General features: G+C 42.1%; 1 protein-coding gene across 1 annotated transcript in view; it reads left to right on the forward strand.

The window, feature by feature from the left end:
• The first annotated feature begins 4,149 nt into the window (after positions 1-4,149).
• The window catches only part of ABCC12 (ATP binding cassette subfamily C member 12), a 62,196-nt gene continuing 51,766 nt past the window's right edge, over positions 4,150-14,579 (forward strand). The window contains exons 1-6 of the mRNA XM_039241814.1: positions 4,150-4,268; positions 7,155-7,310; positions 9,814-9,961; positions 10,252-10,485; positions 11,766-11,939; positions 12,391-12,538. Of these exons, the coding sequence (XP_039097745.1) occupies positions 4,150-4,268; positions 7,155-7,310; positions 9,814-9,961; positions 10,252-10,485; positions 11,766-11,939; positions 12,391-12,538 (979 nt within the window). The remainder of the gene's footprint in view (positions 4,269-7,154; positions 7,311-9,813; positions 9,962-10,251; positions 10,486-11,765; positions 11,940-12,390; positions 12,539-14,579) is intronic.

Raw genomic sequence — 14,579 nt, forward strand, 5'->3', positions numbered from 1 at the left:
TTCTTTCTTCTTCTTTTGCTGCTCTTCATTTTGAATTAATGATATTCATAGTGGTATGTTTTGATTCCCTTCTCTTTATCTTTTGTGAATCTGCTGTAGGTTTTGGTTTGTGGTTACCTTAAAGGCTTACATAAAATAATTTATTGAAGACTGGTCTATTTTATGCTAATAGTAACTTAATTTTAATCACATACAAAAACCCTATCCTTTTACTCTCCCCCTTTTGTTTTTGATGTCACAATTTGTCTTTTTATATTGTTTATTTATTAAAAATTATTTTCTTAAAAATAATTTGTAATGTTTTTTATCTTTTTCTGAGATAGAGACAGCATGAGCAGGGGAGGTTCAGAGAGAGAGGGAGATACAGAATCTGAAGCAGGCTCCAGGCTCTGAGCTAGCTCCCAGCACAGAGCCTGATGCAGGGCTTGAACCCACAAACCGTTAGATCATGACCTGAGCCAGTCAGATGCTGAACCGACTGAGCCACACAAGCACCCCCAAAATTATTGTATTTTAACCTTTATATTAGAATTGAGTGTTAACATACTACCAAATTCGATATTAGAGTATTCTGAATTTGACTGTATACTTACATTGTTACATATATTCATGTTACTAATTAGTGTCAGTGTGTTATATATTTTAATGTTACTAATTAGTGTTCTTTAATTTCAGCTTGAAGAATTTCTTTCAGCATTCCTTGTTAAGGCAGGTCTAGTGGTGATAAACTCCCTCAGCTTTTGTTTGCTTGGGAAAGTCTTTATCTCACTTTTGTTTCTGAATGATAGCTTTGCCAGTTAGGATATTCTTAGTTTGTAGTGTTTTGGTTTTGTCTTTTCCCCCAGAACTTTGAATACATCATCCCACTCTCCTGGCCTGTAAGATTTCTGCTAAGAAATCACTAATAGCCATCATGGGGTTCCCTTGTAAGTTAGAAGTTTCTTTTCTCTTGCTGCTCTGTTTGATATGTGACAGTTTTATTATAATGTGTGTTAGTAGTTACCTCTTTGAGTTGAGTTTCTTTGGTGACCTATGAGCTTCATGAGCTCGGCTATTCAAATCTCTACCTAGATTTGGGAAGTTCTAAGCCATTATTTCTTTAAAGAAATCTTCTGCCCCATTCTCCCTCTTTTTTTCCTGAAATTCCAACAACTTGAAATTGTTTCTTTCGATGGTATTCCAAGATCACATAAGCTTTTTTCACTCTTTTTCAATTCTTTCTTTGTTCTCCTCTGACTAGAAAATTTCAAAGTTCTTATCTTTTAATTTATAGATTCTTTCTGTTGTTCATATCCTCTATTACATTTTTCATTTAATTCACTGTATTCACTTCATTAAATTCTGCTTGGTTCTTTTAATAATTTCTGTCTTTTTTGGGGTGCCTGGGTGGCACAGTCAGTTAAACATCCGACTTTGGCTCAGATCATGTCTCAGGGTTTGTGAGTTTGAGCTCCATGTCAGGCTCTGTGCTGACAGCTTGGACCCTGGAGCCTGCTTCAGATTCTGTGTCTCCCTCTCTCTCTCTGCCCTTCCCCTGCTTGTGCTCTCTTTCTTTCTCAAAAATAAACATTAAAAAATAATTTCTGTCTCTTTTATAAACTTCTTATTTTGTTCATGTATTGTTTTCCTGATTTATCTGAACTGTCTTTCTGTGCTTTCTTGTAACTCACTGAATTTCCTTAAAACAGCTGTTGTCAATTCTCTGTCGGGTTTGTTGCAGATCTACATATCTTTGGGATCGGACACTGGAAGATTATTGTTGTCCTTTGGTGGTGTCATTTTTTTTTTTTTTTATGTTCCTTGAAGTTTTGCATTGCTGTTTTCACATTTGAAATATCAGTTACCTCCTCCAATCCTTAATTACTGGCCCTGGGAGAGAAATACCTTCCATGATCCTTGCTAGGGAATCTAGAGCTTTCTCAGACCTACTATGGATACACCTGATTCATCTTCTTGCTCTTTTTTGTGGCAGAATTCTTAAACCTATATGCTTTCTTTCAAAACACCAGGTTGGGTGCCAACAGCTTCCCTTGTGGTTTCCCAAAAGTGGTGCTAAAGCTCAAGCTTGTGGTTTCTTCCTAGCCCATAGATTTGGTGTGGCTTTCTGTGTATGTTCACTAGCTGTCTCTCAAAGCTTCTTTCCATTGCTGCCATTGGCAACATGCACAGGGACCTGGCCACAGGATGTGTGTGTGTGTTTGTGTGTGTGTGTGTGTGTATGAGGCATGTAGAATGCTGAGGATGCCTGTGAACCAGTTGGAGGCATGTGTGAGTGAGGTATCCCCAGCGACTCATGGCAGGCTTCTTAATTTAGTCTCTGATGCAGTTAGTAGGATCCATGTTCCTTTAATGCTTTCTAAGAGTCCTACAGGCGTCTCTCCTAGCCTTTTCCTGCCCCTGTCATGTAGATAAACATTTAGTCCTCTGAATGTGGTGAGAGGAAATGAGCTTCTCTGTCAGCATCCTGCACAGCTGGATGCCAGCTTTGGAAGCCAGCTCTCACCTGAGAGAGAAATCATGGTCTGAGAAGATGTCTTTGTCCCTAAGCTGTGCTGCCTTGGGGAGGGGTATTATGAATAAAGTCAAACTATTCCTTTTCCCTCTCCAATTTATCCAAACTATTTGCTCCAATGGTATGGTAGAATTTCTCCACTGGGAGAATTTCCCAAAGGTTCTCTTGTCCATAGTGATTGTCTCAAGTGATATTTTCCAGGGGCCTCTGAACCATGGCCAAGAGGGGCTGGAGACAGATCAGGGGCCACTCCAGGACACACAGCCAGGGCCACGGCTGTACATCCATTACCTGATACATGGTTGGGGGCAAGATTCCTCTTGGGTTTCTTGGCATATGGTGCTGGATCCCACAGCTCCCAGAAAGGCACTTTTGCTTGTAGATAGATGCCAAATTGTTGTTTGGGAGGGGAGACACAAACAACAGGTATTTTATTCAGCCATGATGCTAGCATCACTACTACATATACTCTTGAGGAAGTCCCTTCCCTTCTCTAGGCCTCTTGTTTCTTATTCTGTACAATGAAAAGTTTGTAAAAGATTGTATCCAAGAACACTTCTAACTTTGTCATCGGCTTATCAGCCATTAAAACCTTGCTGGGAATTGGTTTAATTGATGTTTCTAGCAGTGAAAACTTCCTGAGAAAATTCATGGAGCTAGGACCTCCATCTGTAGAAAATAGTGAGGCCTCTGGTTGCAAGTGACAGAAACCAACTCAAGATAGGTTGGGTAAAAAGGGAGAATTCATCCTTAATATGTAGGGAGGGAGATGTTATGGAACTCTAGGAAAAGAATAGAGCTGGGTCTCAGGAAAGAATTGAAACTAGGAATAGGAAAACCTTTAGTGATTTTTCTCTACTCTTTAGGTTTAGCTGATTGGTAAATGGGGTGGTTGGTTTATGGTTGGGCAGGCACTCCAAAAAGAAGTGTTCTCTCTACCAAGATTGTTGTTGGGTTTTTTGTTTGTTTGTTTGTTTGTTTGTTTTTGTTTTGTTTTTGTTTTTGTTTTTTTAGAAACAGTGGTTCCAGATGTGGGGGGAACGTGGACTTGTCCAGATGTGCCTGGTCCTGAGAGATGGTTCTCATTGAGAGTCTCTAGCCCTTGGGTATGGAGCAACATGGATGCATAAGCTCCTGGGTATCTGAGAGAAGCAGGAAGAAAAAGTGGTGTGTGTGAGAAACTTTACTCTGCATGAAACAAATTTGTGTGATGGCAAACCCACCTTCCTGGAATTCTTTTGCTGGTCTGTGATTCAGGGTTGGCCACAGACTGGCTCCCAACAGACAATCGACAATATGCTTTTTGCTCCCAGTCAACCTAAAATGGGAAAGAAGAGGCACTGAATGTCTTTGCTAATAAGGAAATCTCAGAATGGGGTTGAGGGATGTGGCAGGGATTTTGGCCACACCTTCCTATCCTTCACCCTCATCTACCCCATAAATATAGAAATCTAATTGGTGAAAATAAGTCTGAGGGGTTGGAGCAAGGAAGCTTTTCTGGGTAGAGTGTGAGTGGCATAGGGTCTGCCTGGTCCCACTCCAGAGTGTTCTCATTTCTCAGTGACCTTCCTCATCTCTTTGCTGCAGAGTGAAAGCATTCATAGGTCAACAGCCCAGAGCTCCAGGCTTCCATCAGGATGGTGGGTGAAGGCCCCTACCTTATCTCAGATCTGGATCGGCGAGGCCAGCGAAGATCCTTTATAGAAAGATATGATCCGAGCCTAAAGACCATGATCCCAGTGAGACCCTATGCAAGGTAAGCCAGGAGGAGGATTGGAGGGAGGGTAGGGTAAAGCCTCCAGGAATAGTTTCTAGCCCATCAGGACAGTAGGCACTGGTCCTGTTCCCCATGCTGCTGCTCTATATGCTTGTCTTTTTGTCATCCATCCATCCATCCATCCACCCACCACTTCTTTACTCCTTTGGTGAGAGGGAGACAATAGCCAATGTTTAAGGAGACCTTTCAATATGCTGGGATCTGTTCAAGTACTTTATAAACATAGTCTTTTTCACTCTTTCACATAGTTCACTTCACAACCACTGTGGAGGTATTGTTATTATTTTATCTGATGGATGAAAAAGTGAGGCACAGGGAAATTAAGTAATTTGCCCAAAGTTAATCAGTTAGCTTTTTCCTTGTAACACACAAATTTTCTAACTGCTAACACTAAGAAGCCTAAAACAATTGCCATTTAATTATCTTACAATTTTATGGGTGGGTCAGCAACCTAGACTGAGCCCAGGTGGGTGATTCATCTGGTTTTGACTAAGCTTACTTATAAATCTCCTGGACAACAAGGTGCTGTCCAGGAGATTTCATAGCATTCTATTGGCCAAAAATTGTCACAAGTCACCTCGGATTCAAGATGAATAGACTAAACTTTCTGGTGGAAGCAGCTGCAAGTTCACATCCCAAGGGGTTGTTATACAGTTGGGGAGAGAGAATTGGGTCCATTTTTAATAAGCGGCCTGACTTTTAAGCTCACACTCATAACTATAAAATTATATGATATGATATGATATTATTATATTAATCATAATATTATAAAATGCTGCCTCTTCTACATGGAAAGGGCCCTGTATCCTGTCCTCTGAATGGTAAAAGGCCAAGTGGTATCTCTATAGTGGGGTGACACAGCACTACTCTCTCCTAGAATCTCTGGACCAAAGATGCAACTTGAGCCACCTAAGAGGAGAGGTGAAGGTTGAAAGCTGAGGGAACAGGTTACCATTATTAGCCCCAGGCACGAAAGCACTAACTACCCATTGTTTTGGCTAAGTTTATAATTGCTTTGCGGAGAGGCAATGTGAGGTGCTGCTTAAGAGAGTGATAGGACCCTTGAGTTAGCAAGCAGTGGGTTTGAATTCTTGCTCTACCACTTATCAACTGCAAGAGTTTGGACGAGCACTTTAACTTCTTGCCATGATGTTCTTGTCTATGAGATGGAATCATTACACTACGCTTCTGTACACCCCACTTATTTGTTGTAAAATTATACAAGGTAATACGTGACTTCATCATAAAAAACACCTTTTAGGAAATTTAACTACACGCTGGGTACGTAGTACCTTGTTAATACTATCTTAGCTTGGGTTCTCCAAATGCAGAGCCTAAGTGAAGAAAGTGGATTCAGGTAGCTCATTTAGGAGGTGAACCCGGGAGCAGGAGGGAATATTTAGGGGAAGTTAGGCAGGGACTGACACTAGGGTGTTATCAGTGTCACTGCTGTAGGGATGGGGACTGGATTCTACTAGGTCCTCCTGAGAAAGTATAAAATTTTCCACCCAAATGATGAGGCGGGTGCATTTATCCAGGGGTTCCTATACTCCATTAGTTAAGATTTGCCCTTGGGGGCATCAACCCCCTGCAATTCTGGGCTGCCCTTATGCTTCTGAGAAGGCACTGAAACAGGTGGTGAAAAGAGACACAGCTTGCATTTGAGATGGGATGCTGTCAGCTGGAGCCTTAGCTTGCATGACACTGTCCTCTATAGCTGAGATCAGGAGTACATGTGACAAAAGGCTGTGATCCAGGGCATCCTGACAGCATCTGCTGCAAATATAGAGCTCTTGCAGGGTCCAGAATATACTAAACACTCAGTAACCAGTAGATATCACTCCATGTCTCTGAATTTGTTCTGTCTTAGATGGTTAACTTCTCAAGGGCAAAAACAAAGACTTTGCCTCCTTCATTTCCTCTTCCTCTTCTTTATTTTCTTCTCCTTTTTCCTCTACTGGTTGCACTTTATCCTCTTTCTTCTTCTTTGTTCTCCTTTTCTTCCTGTTCCTTTCCATTTCTTTTTTCTCCTCCTCCCTTTTCTGTTTCCCATCCTCCTTGTTTACCCACTAGCTAATATTTATGTGGCCATAACACTTTAGATGTATTAATTCATTCCATCATCACAATAAACCAGGAGTTTGCCTCCAGCGTTTGCCTGATTAGGTAGCCTTCCCTCCCATGGTGGCCTGTCCTGCTCTGCACCTTCCCCATCTTCCTGAGAGCACAAGACATGCACCTGACTTCTGATAATCAGATTCTGGGTCTTAATTTCCTCATGACAAATGGATCAGGTATCATCTTTCCCATGGTCATGAGGCTTGAAAATTGGTAAATGTTCAACACTGGCTTGCTAAAATAATTCCCTGGTTTGTAGCATTTATAAATTCTTATGATGTGAATACTCCTACTATGGCCAATTTCAAGCCAATGTGATGTCACTGAATGAAAAGTTGGAAGGGGATGTGCAACAGCACCCTGTTATATGATATTTCTACCATACAGACACAACAGATTTATATAATCTAAATAGCACAGATACTAGTACAATCTAACAAAATAGTTAGGAAGTGATGAGTTTCAAATAGTTATTACCTTTGTCCTTAAGATAATTTATTTAAAATTACAAAATTTTTAATATTGTCTGTGTTTAGCAACTAACTTGCAAAACTCCTGGACGTCTTACAATCAACTCTCACAAGCTGCTATGAGCTGGTTCCAGCACATACCACTGCTCAAAGGGATAATGCATGGGAATCACGGGTTCTAAGTGTGGCTATGGTTATTACTAGTTAGGAACTCAAGTCAGGGACTCAGGGCAATGACAACTATGCCCTGGAACACAGAGTGTCTCATTTGTCTTAGGCTGGCACCCAACCCTGTGGATGATGCGGGACTGCTCTCCTTTGCTACATTTTCCTGGCTTACACCAGTGATGGTTAGAGGCTACAAGCACACGCTGACTGTGGATACCCTGCCCCCAATGTCACCATATGACTCATCAGACACCAATGCCAAAAGGTACCAGGATTCACTCGGGTCACCTCAGGAGAGGAGCTCACCCTATGCAGGAGCACATGAGCCCTTTGTGTGCTCCCATTTCCTGGGTGTGGAAACAGACCCCTCCAGGTCATTGGTGGCCTTCGTCAGTGGCTGCTCTCTGAAGCATGGGTTGGGCTGACTCCCCTTGTTGGCCCAATCTTTGGGGAGGCAGAATTGGGGAGATTTGGTGTGGGAGAAAGGACTGACTGAGAGCTACAGCCTGAGGTTCAGGACCATGCTGTCTGGGCTGTGGCTAATGGGAGGAACACTACATCTGGACGAAGGTGGCCAGAATTTCACTTTGCACTATGCTGGCCAGACCCACCTGGGATGCTGCTGCAGGCAGCTCTAGGCACTGCATTTTGTTTTGCTTTAAAAATCATTATTTGGCTTTGAGGGCACCTGGGTGGCTCAGTTAGTTGAGTGTCCAACTTCAGCTCAGGTCATGATCTCACAGCTTGTGAGTCCAAGCCCTGCATCAGGCTCTGTGCTGAGGCTTGCTTTGGATTTCGTCTCTCTCTCTCTTTGCTCCTCCCCTTCTCAGGCTGTCTCTCTCTATCTCAAAAATAAACATTAAAAAATCACTATTGGACTTTTATGTTGCAAAAAACCAAACGAATCGAATGAAACCACCAGTATTTGACAGTTTTGACTTACAAAATGTAAATTTCATTGATCCAACCTATTAATATTCATTCTAAAAATGTTAAAGCAACCAACCAACATTTAAGCAGTGGGAGTATCCCCACCATACTCCAGCTCTGCTCCCCAGAGGTCAGCATTGCTAAATGTTGGTGTTGATGTATCTAGAATTTTTTTCTGTTCTGATTAAGCACACCCTGTGGTACCATCTTCTGTTGATCAGTAACTCTTCTTCTTCCTCCCACTTATACATCATGGTTTTTTTTTTCTTTAAACAAAGTGAAGCACACTATATAATGTTTACCAATTTTGCTGTTTTTAGTAAACATTTACAAAGACTTTTCCATGTCAGCATAAGTATAAAGACATGAATTCTTTCTACCATCTGCATTGACCTTTGAGGTTGTGATGAATCATAATATGTTAAACAATGAGAAAGTTCTCAAAGCCTTCTGCACTTGTTTCTTCTGGGAGTCTTCTTATCTTTGACCACACGGGGTAAAGTGCAAGGCATAGCCTGGAGTATGTGCTCAAAGGGCTGGGAGTTTTAATCATGGTCTTGCAATTGTTTATACAACTGTGCTTTCCCTCATCTGTATGCTGTAGACATCTAAGTCAATGATAATTTCCCCAAATCTACAGTCCAGAGCAAGTTTCCAGCGAGCTCAGAGACAAGGTGCTGGACTGGACCAGTGCCTGTGGAGTACTGGATTTTCCTTCTACTTCTCTGGCCAGTACTTCCTGTCTGTTTTTAATGTTACCTTCCATCTACCCAATATCACCTTGGATCCTCTTCTGTTCCATTCTATGCCTGTTCCTAGATGAACTTATCCACTGCAAAGACAACACCATATGCAACCTTAATAACATGCTACTTCAGTCCATGTCTCTCTTCCAGACTCTAAATCCACATGCCCTGCATTCAATTGGACAGCTGCACTTGGATGACTCACAAGCATCTCATATCTAAAGCTGTGTTCTTGATCCTGAGCCCCAACCTGATGATGCTCTTCTCCTATTCCTCTTTTCCTCTTCCCAACAAACTCCATTTACACAGTTGGTCAAGCCAGAAAGTTGGGATCCTTGATCCTTCTTCCCTTTCTTCCACATCTAGTTCATCAGTACATCCTGTTGTCTCTGTCCATCCTTCCTCAAATCCACTTTCCTTAAATCCAAGCCACTTCTCCCTGGAAGTCACAGTCTCCTGCTGTGGTCCCCCTGCTTTAGCCTTTGTTCCTCCATATAACCCATTAGTTTCATAGCTCCCTGAATGTTTTTTTTTTTTTTTAGATGTGTAACATATCTTGTCACTAGGGCCTAAAAACCTGCAATGGCTTCCTTTGCTCTTGAAAAGAAACCTAAACTCCTTTCTGAGAACTATGAGGTCCCAGGGGATTTGGCTCTGCCTCTCTTCCCAGTATCATGTCAGTCATTCTCCTTCAGCACACTCCTGTCACACTGGCCTTCTTTCTGATCTCTGAGATGGACAGACTCCTCCCTGTCCTGGGGAAGATTACCCTTGTCCTTCCTCTGTCTTTTTTTTAAATCAGAACTGGTGTTGTGCCAGAGATGGGCAGTAGGAGCAGGAAATAAAGGCCTGGAAAGTACCCAAGTGTCAGATAGAAGACTGTGCTCATGCCAAGGCTTTGCCCCCCTGCTCCTCCTATATCCCATCTGCCCTGGAAAAGAAGAAAAGAAAATCACTGCTGCTTGTGTGGAGCCACCACTGCCAGGGATGAGGGTTGTGCTGAGCATCTTTGCGAGGTTTATCCATTGAAGTAGCTTCAAATAGCAAGTGGAAATGTAAGTCCCTTTCCTTCTTCCTGTTCTTTCATCACAGATTTCGAATCCTTTGGGATGAAGAGGTGGAAAGGGTGGGTCCTGAGAAAGCCTCTCTGGGCCGAGTGGTCTGGAAATTCCAGAGGACTCGTGTTTTGATGGATATTGTGGTCAACATCCTGTGCATTATCATGGCAGCCATAGGGCCGGTGAGTGAGGGTGGCCCTTCTTCTGCCTTGTCAAACAGGTCCCCAGACTGGCAAAGAATGTTATTAGTTACTTTCTCTACGAGCTGGTGGGTTTAGTACATTGTCATTATCTTTGAGCTCCTTGGGGGCAAATTTTCATAAAGCTAATCCTTGTCAAGCACAGCAGCAGCCACTGAAATTAATTAAAAAGTTTTCTTCATAAAATCAGCTTGCTGACATTATCTGAGGCTTTCTATACCAACCTCAACCCCCCAGTGGCCCTCTCCTCTCTCCATTGTGCTATTTTACAGACGGTTCTCATTCACCAAATCCTCCAACAGACCGAGAGCATTTCTAGGAATGTCTGGATTGGCATTGGCCTGTGCATTGCCCTTTTTGCTACTGAGTTTACCAAAGTGCTCTTTTGGGCCCTTGCCTGGGCCATAAATTACCGCACAGCAATCCGGTTGAAGGTGGCCGTCTCCACCCTGGTTTTTGAAAACCTGGTGTCCTTCAAGACGCTGGCACACATCTCTGTTGGTGAGGTAAGCTGGTCCAGAGTTTAATTTTAGAAACTAAATCCTAAATCCTGAATATGAGTGAGATATGATTCCTGGATGATGCATATGACTTCCTTCTATTTGTCCAATGTCCTGCCCATTGTATCCTAAGTGAGGTGATGGAGACTCAAAATGCTTGAGGAATCCAGTGAAAGGAGGGCTTCATTCAAGCTGGAGAATTTGGAAAGGCTTCCCTGTTTCAGTTGAGATAGGGTTTGGGGGTGACCTTATCCAATCCCTTTGATGGTCAGCGAGGACACTGAGGCAGTAAGGAACAGATCACAGGATTTAAAGGAAATGAATGAGCAATGGATCCAACAATTCTGATTGTGTAGTATTTGGGGTGCCAAAGCCATAATAAAGACTACGCTTACTGGACTTCAGAATTTATATATTCTTAAGCCCTTGAATCTTACCAATAAGATTCTTAGCATTTACACAGTAAAATGTCCCTAGTCAAGAGAATCCCAGGTGGCATGAGGTAAGAGAGAAGACTTGCTTCTTTCTTCTAGTTGCTCTTTCAGTATGTCCAAGCATCTTATGATGAACTCAGCTAGAAAGAATAAGAAAATCCAAAATAACAGTAGATTAAGTAAAATGAATTTATTTCGCTCTGTGCAAAAGGATTCCGGACCAGAGCAATTCAGGGCTGGTATGGGGACTTCTGATCCTATCTTTCTTTGTCACTATCCTAGCACATGGGTCCCATAATGGTTCAGGATGGATTTTAGAGGTCCAGCCATCCCAACCATGTTTCGGATAGCTGGTAAGAGGAGGAAGAGAATAGCAAAGATATATGTCTTCTAAGTTGAGTTGCCTCCCCTTAAGAATTAATTCCCAAACTGCCATTTGATGTTTTTGTCTTATATCTCATTGCCCTTAACACAGTCACATGGCCACACTCTTTCCACAAAGGAGGATGAAAAATGTAGTCTTTTAGCTGGGCATGCCACTGCTCTGAATAAAGCAAGAAGAAGCAGAGATAAAGGTTAGGCAGCTAGCTACCTCTCCAGTATTCTCTTAGATGGCAATATTACTCTTTGTGTCTTTCTTTATTGGGACTTTCAGTCTTAAAGACCAGCCTCTCCAAGATCAGATCAGGATGAAACCACAAAACTCATCATGTTGGTCCTCTGACAACACCCCTCCCCCTTTAAGGCAGTTTTTCTTCTCTACTCAGAACCTTTACTCATTCTGAAAACCTTCAGTTGAGGAAATATTTGTGTGATGCTTCCAAAGCCTGAACCTATGTGCTTTTTTTCCAGGTGCTCAATATACTATCAAGTGATAGTTATTCCTTGTTTGAAGCTGCCTTCTTTTGTCCCTTGCCAGCCACCATACCAATCCTAATGGTTGTTTGTGCAGTGTATGCCTTTTTCATTCTGGGGCCCACAGCTCTCATCGGGATATGTGTGTACATCATATTCATTCCCATCCAGGTAATGGCAGGTCTTTGCAACTATAACTGTTGTACACTTGTATTGTACACACATGCTCTCACTCATTTGGATAGATGCTTTCATTTCCAGGATGTGGATCTGAAGCCTGTGCCCCTACTTTGTGCTCACAGATGTGCTTTCTTTTGTTGGCACGGTGTATTTTAAGAACTTGAATTTGAATGTGCTGGGGGAGGGAGTCATGCTTTTCAGTTTGTCAAAGTCCCCAGCACTCTCTTTGCCTACTAGTAATTCATGTGTTTATATCACCTGCCTGATCCCCAGTGGTGTCCCCTGGTCCACATCAGCTGCTACAACTCCAGGGAAGGATGGCTGAGAATTCAATCCAGGTTCCCTTAGAACTTTTCCTGGCACTTATACTCCAATCTCTGGAAATTTAGGCCAACTGCAACTCAGCAATTCTCTCTGAACACTGTTTGTACCTTGATTTCAGATGTTTATGGCTAAGCTCAATTCAGCTTTCCGAAGATCAGCAATTTCAGTGACAGACAAGCGAGTTCAGACAATGAATGAGTTTCTGACTTGCATCAAGCTGATTAAAATGTACGCCTGGGAGAAATCTTTTACTAATACTATTCAAGGTAGGATGCACAGGTGCTTGAAGAACCACTTACCCTGTAGAATGTACTCTTATAAGGGTTCTTAAGGTTCTTGGGGCCAGGAATTCCAGAAGGAGGGCTGTGGGGACCCCCTGAGCAGATTTTCAGGCTTTCTAAGAGACTGCAAAGATTTTAATAGACCCAGGCATCTGTTCTGGTGAGCCCAAGGACGCAGCAGGTGAACAACATATGGTTTAGCCCTTAAGAAGGCATGTGGATGCTGGTACTGACCAGTTACCTTTTACAAAAATAATCCACTAGAACATTATGAGGAGAAGAAGAGCTACCTCAAGCTATTTCCTCCACTTAGAAGATGTCTACACATACACACGCACATACTCACACTTACATATATATCTCCTTGCCTGCAGCAACTTCATCATGATTGAATGATCCCTGACTTGATACTCTTTGCACAGATAAGAGAATGCATGTATAGCTTTTTTTTTTTTTTTAAAAAAGATGATATTAAAACCATTTCAGTCAAATATAAATGCAAATCTAATTGCAGGAACATTTACATAATTGCTGACATAGACTCAGGTGATTGGCCGGTTAATGATCTGAACCACTGTTACAATTGACTCTCTGGATCTACAATTACACTTTTAGACCAGCATGTAATTGGGCCTGAAGCTGTATATCTGTGTTTTAAAGAGTGGCTTTAGAAAACTTGCTTCTGAGCTTGCTAAAGAAAGTGCCACAGGTTGGGATGCTGGCAGACCCATGCGACCTTCCTTGAAGACCCAGAAACACTTTCTCACACGTTAATCTCACTTTAGCACAATGATTTGATTCCATTTTATTCCATTTGACTCAGTTCAATTTAATTTGACTCAATTTAACCCGAGTCAGCTTAATTCAATAAATATTCACCGTCTTCCTACTGTGTGCAAGGTCATGGGAGCTGCACAAAAGGATTAGAAAAGGAGTCCCTGATTTTAAGATGATGGGAGGATGAGCTAACTAAACTCAACAATAGCTATAAGTTTGTTGGCTCTCCCTCTGAATATATTTAGAATCTGTCTGCTTCTCTTCATTCCACTGTCACTCTAGTGCAAGCCAATATTCTCTCCCTTCTGGACTATGGAAAGAACTCTAGATGCAGTGCTTGTTTTCCTCCTTCCCCCTGAAATACATTATGTTCTCAGAAGCCAGTGTGACCTTTTAAAAATGTCAATCAGATCCTGTCCTCCCCTGCTGAAAAATCTTTGGTGGCTTCTTATTACACTTAGATTATTCCAATTTAGGACTTTTGACTTAAATCCAAATTCCTTTAAATGGCCTATTAGATCCAATATGATCTGGCCCCTGATGACCTCTCTGAGCTGATTGATCACATTTTATCCTAGTCCTTGATAACTTGTGTGAGCCCTGTGAACCTCCTGTCTGCCTTCATTTATGCCTCAGGATCTTTGCAGTTACTGCTTCTTCTGCCTGACATGCTCTCATGCTAGATGTTCACAGTGACTTTGTGTCTCCTCTTAGTATCACTGACTCAAGCCTTCTTCACCACAGTCCTAAGCAAGTCCATTCCCTATCAGTTCCTTTTATTCATCTCACCCTGTTCATTTATTTCGTGTCACCCAACAAATCTGTAATGATATAATTTGTTTATTTATTTATTGTCTATCTCCCTACTGAAAGAGAGCTGAGATCCTGTTTAATCCTGTTTTCCAACACCATACACAGCACTTGGCCTATAGTAGACATCAGGTTAAAATTTGTTGAATGAATTAACTATAGGATAAAATGGGGGAAATACCACAAGGGAAATGAAGAGAAGCTCCAAAGGGTGAGGGAGTGAGCATATCAAGGTTGGAGAGATCAGGAAAGGCATCTTGGTAGAAGTGGCATTTTAGAAAGGCCTTTCAGGATAGCAAGGATTCAGACACAAACAAAGCTGGGGAAGACCCCCAGTAGGAGCAAAGGCCTAGAGATGAGTATGTGAGGGTGTGCTTAGGGGAAAAAAAGAGGAGGCTGTGTATTCGAGAAGCAAAGGGCATATGACACCAAAGTTTTG

This window comes from Hyaena hyaena, unplaced genomic scaffold (assembly GCF_003009895.1).
Source record: "Hyaena hyaena isolate Hyena2069 unplaced genomic scaffold, ASM300989v1 scaffold_7, whole genome shotgun sequence".
NCBI classification, from domain to species: domain Eukaryota; kingdom Metazoa; phylum Chordata; class Mammalia; order Carnivora; family Hyaenidae; genus Hyaena; species Hyaena hyaena.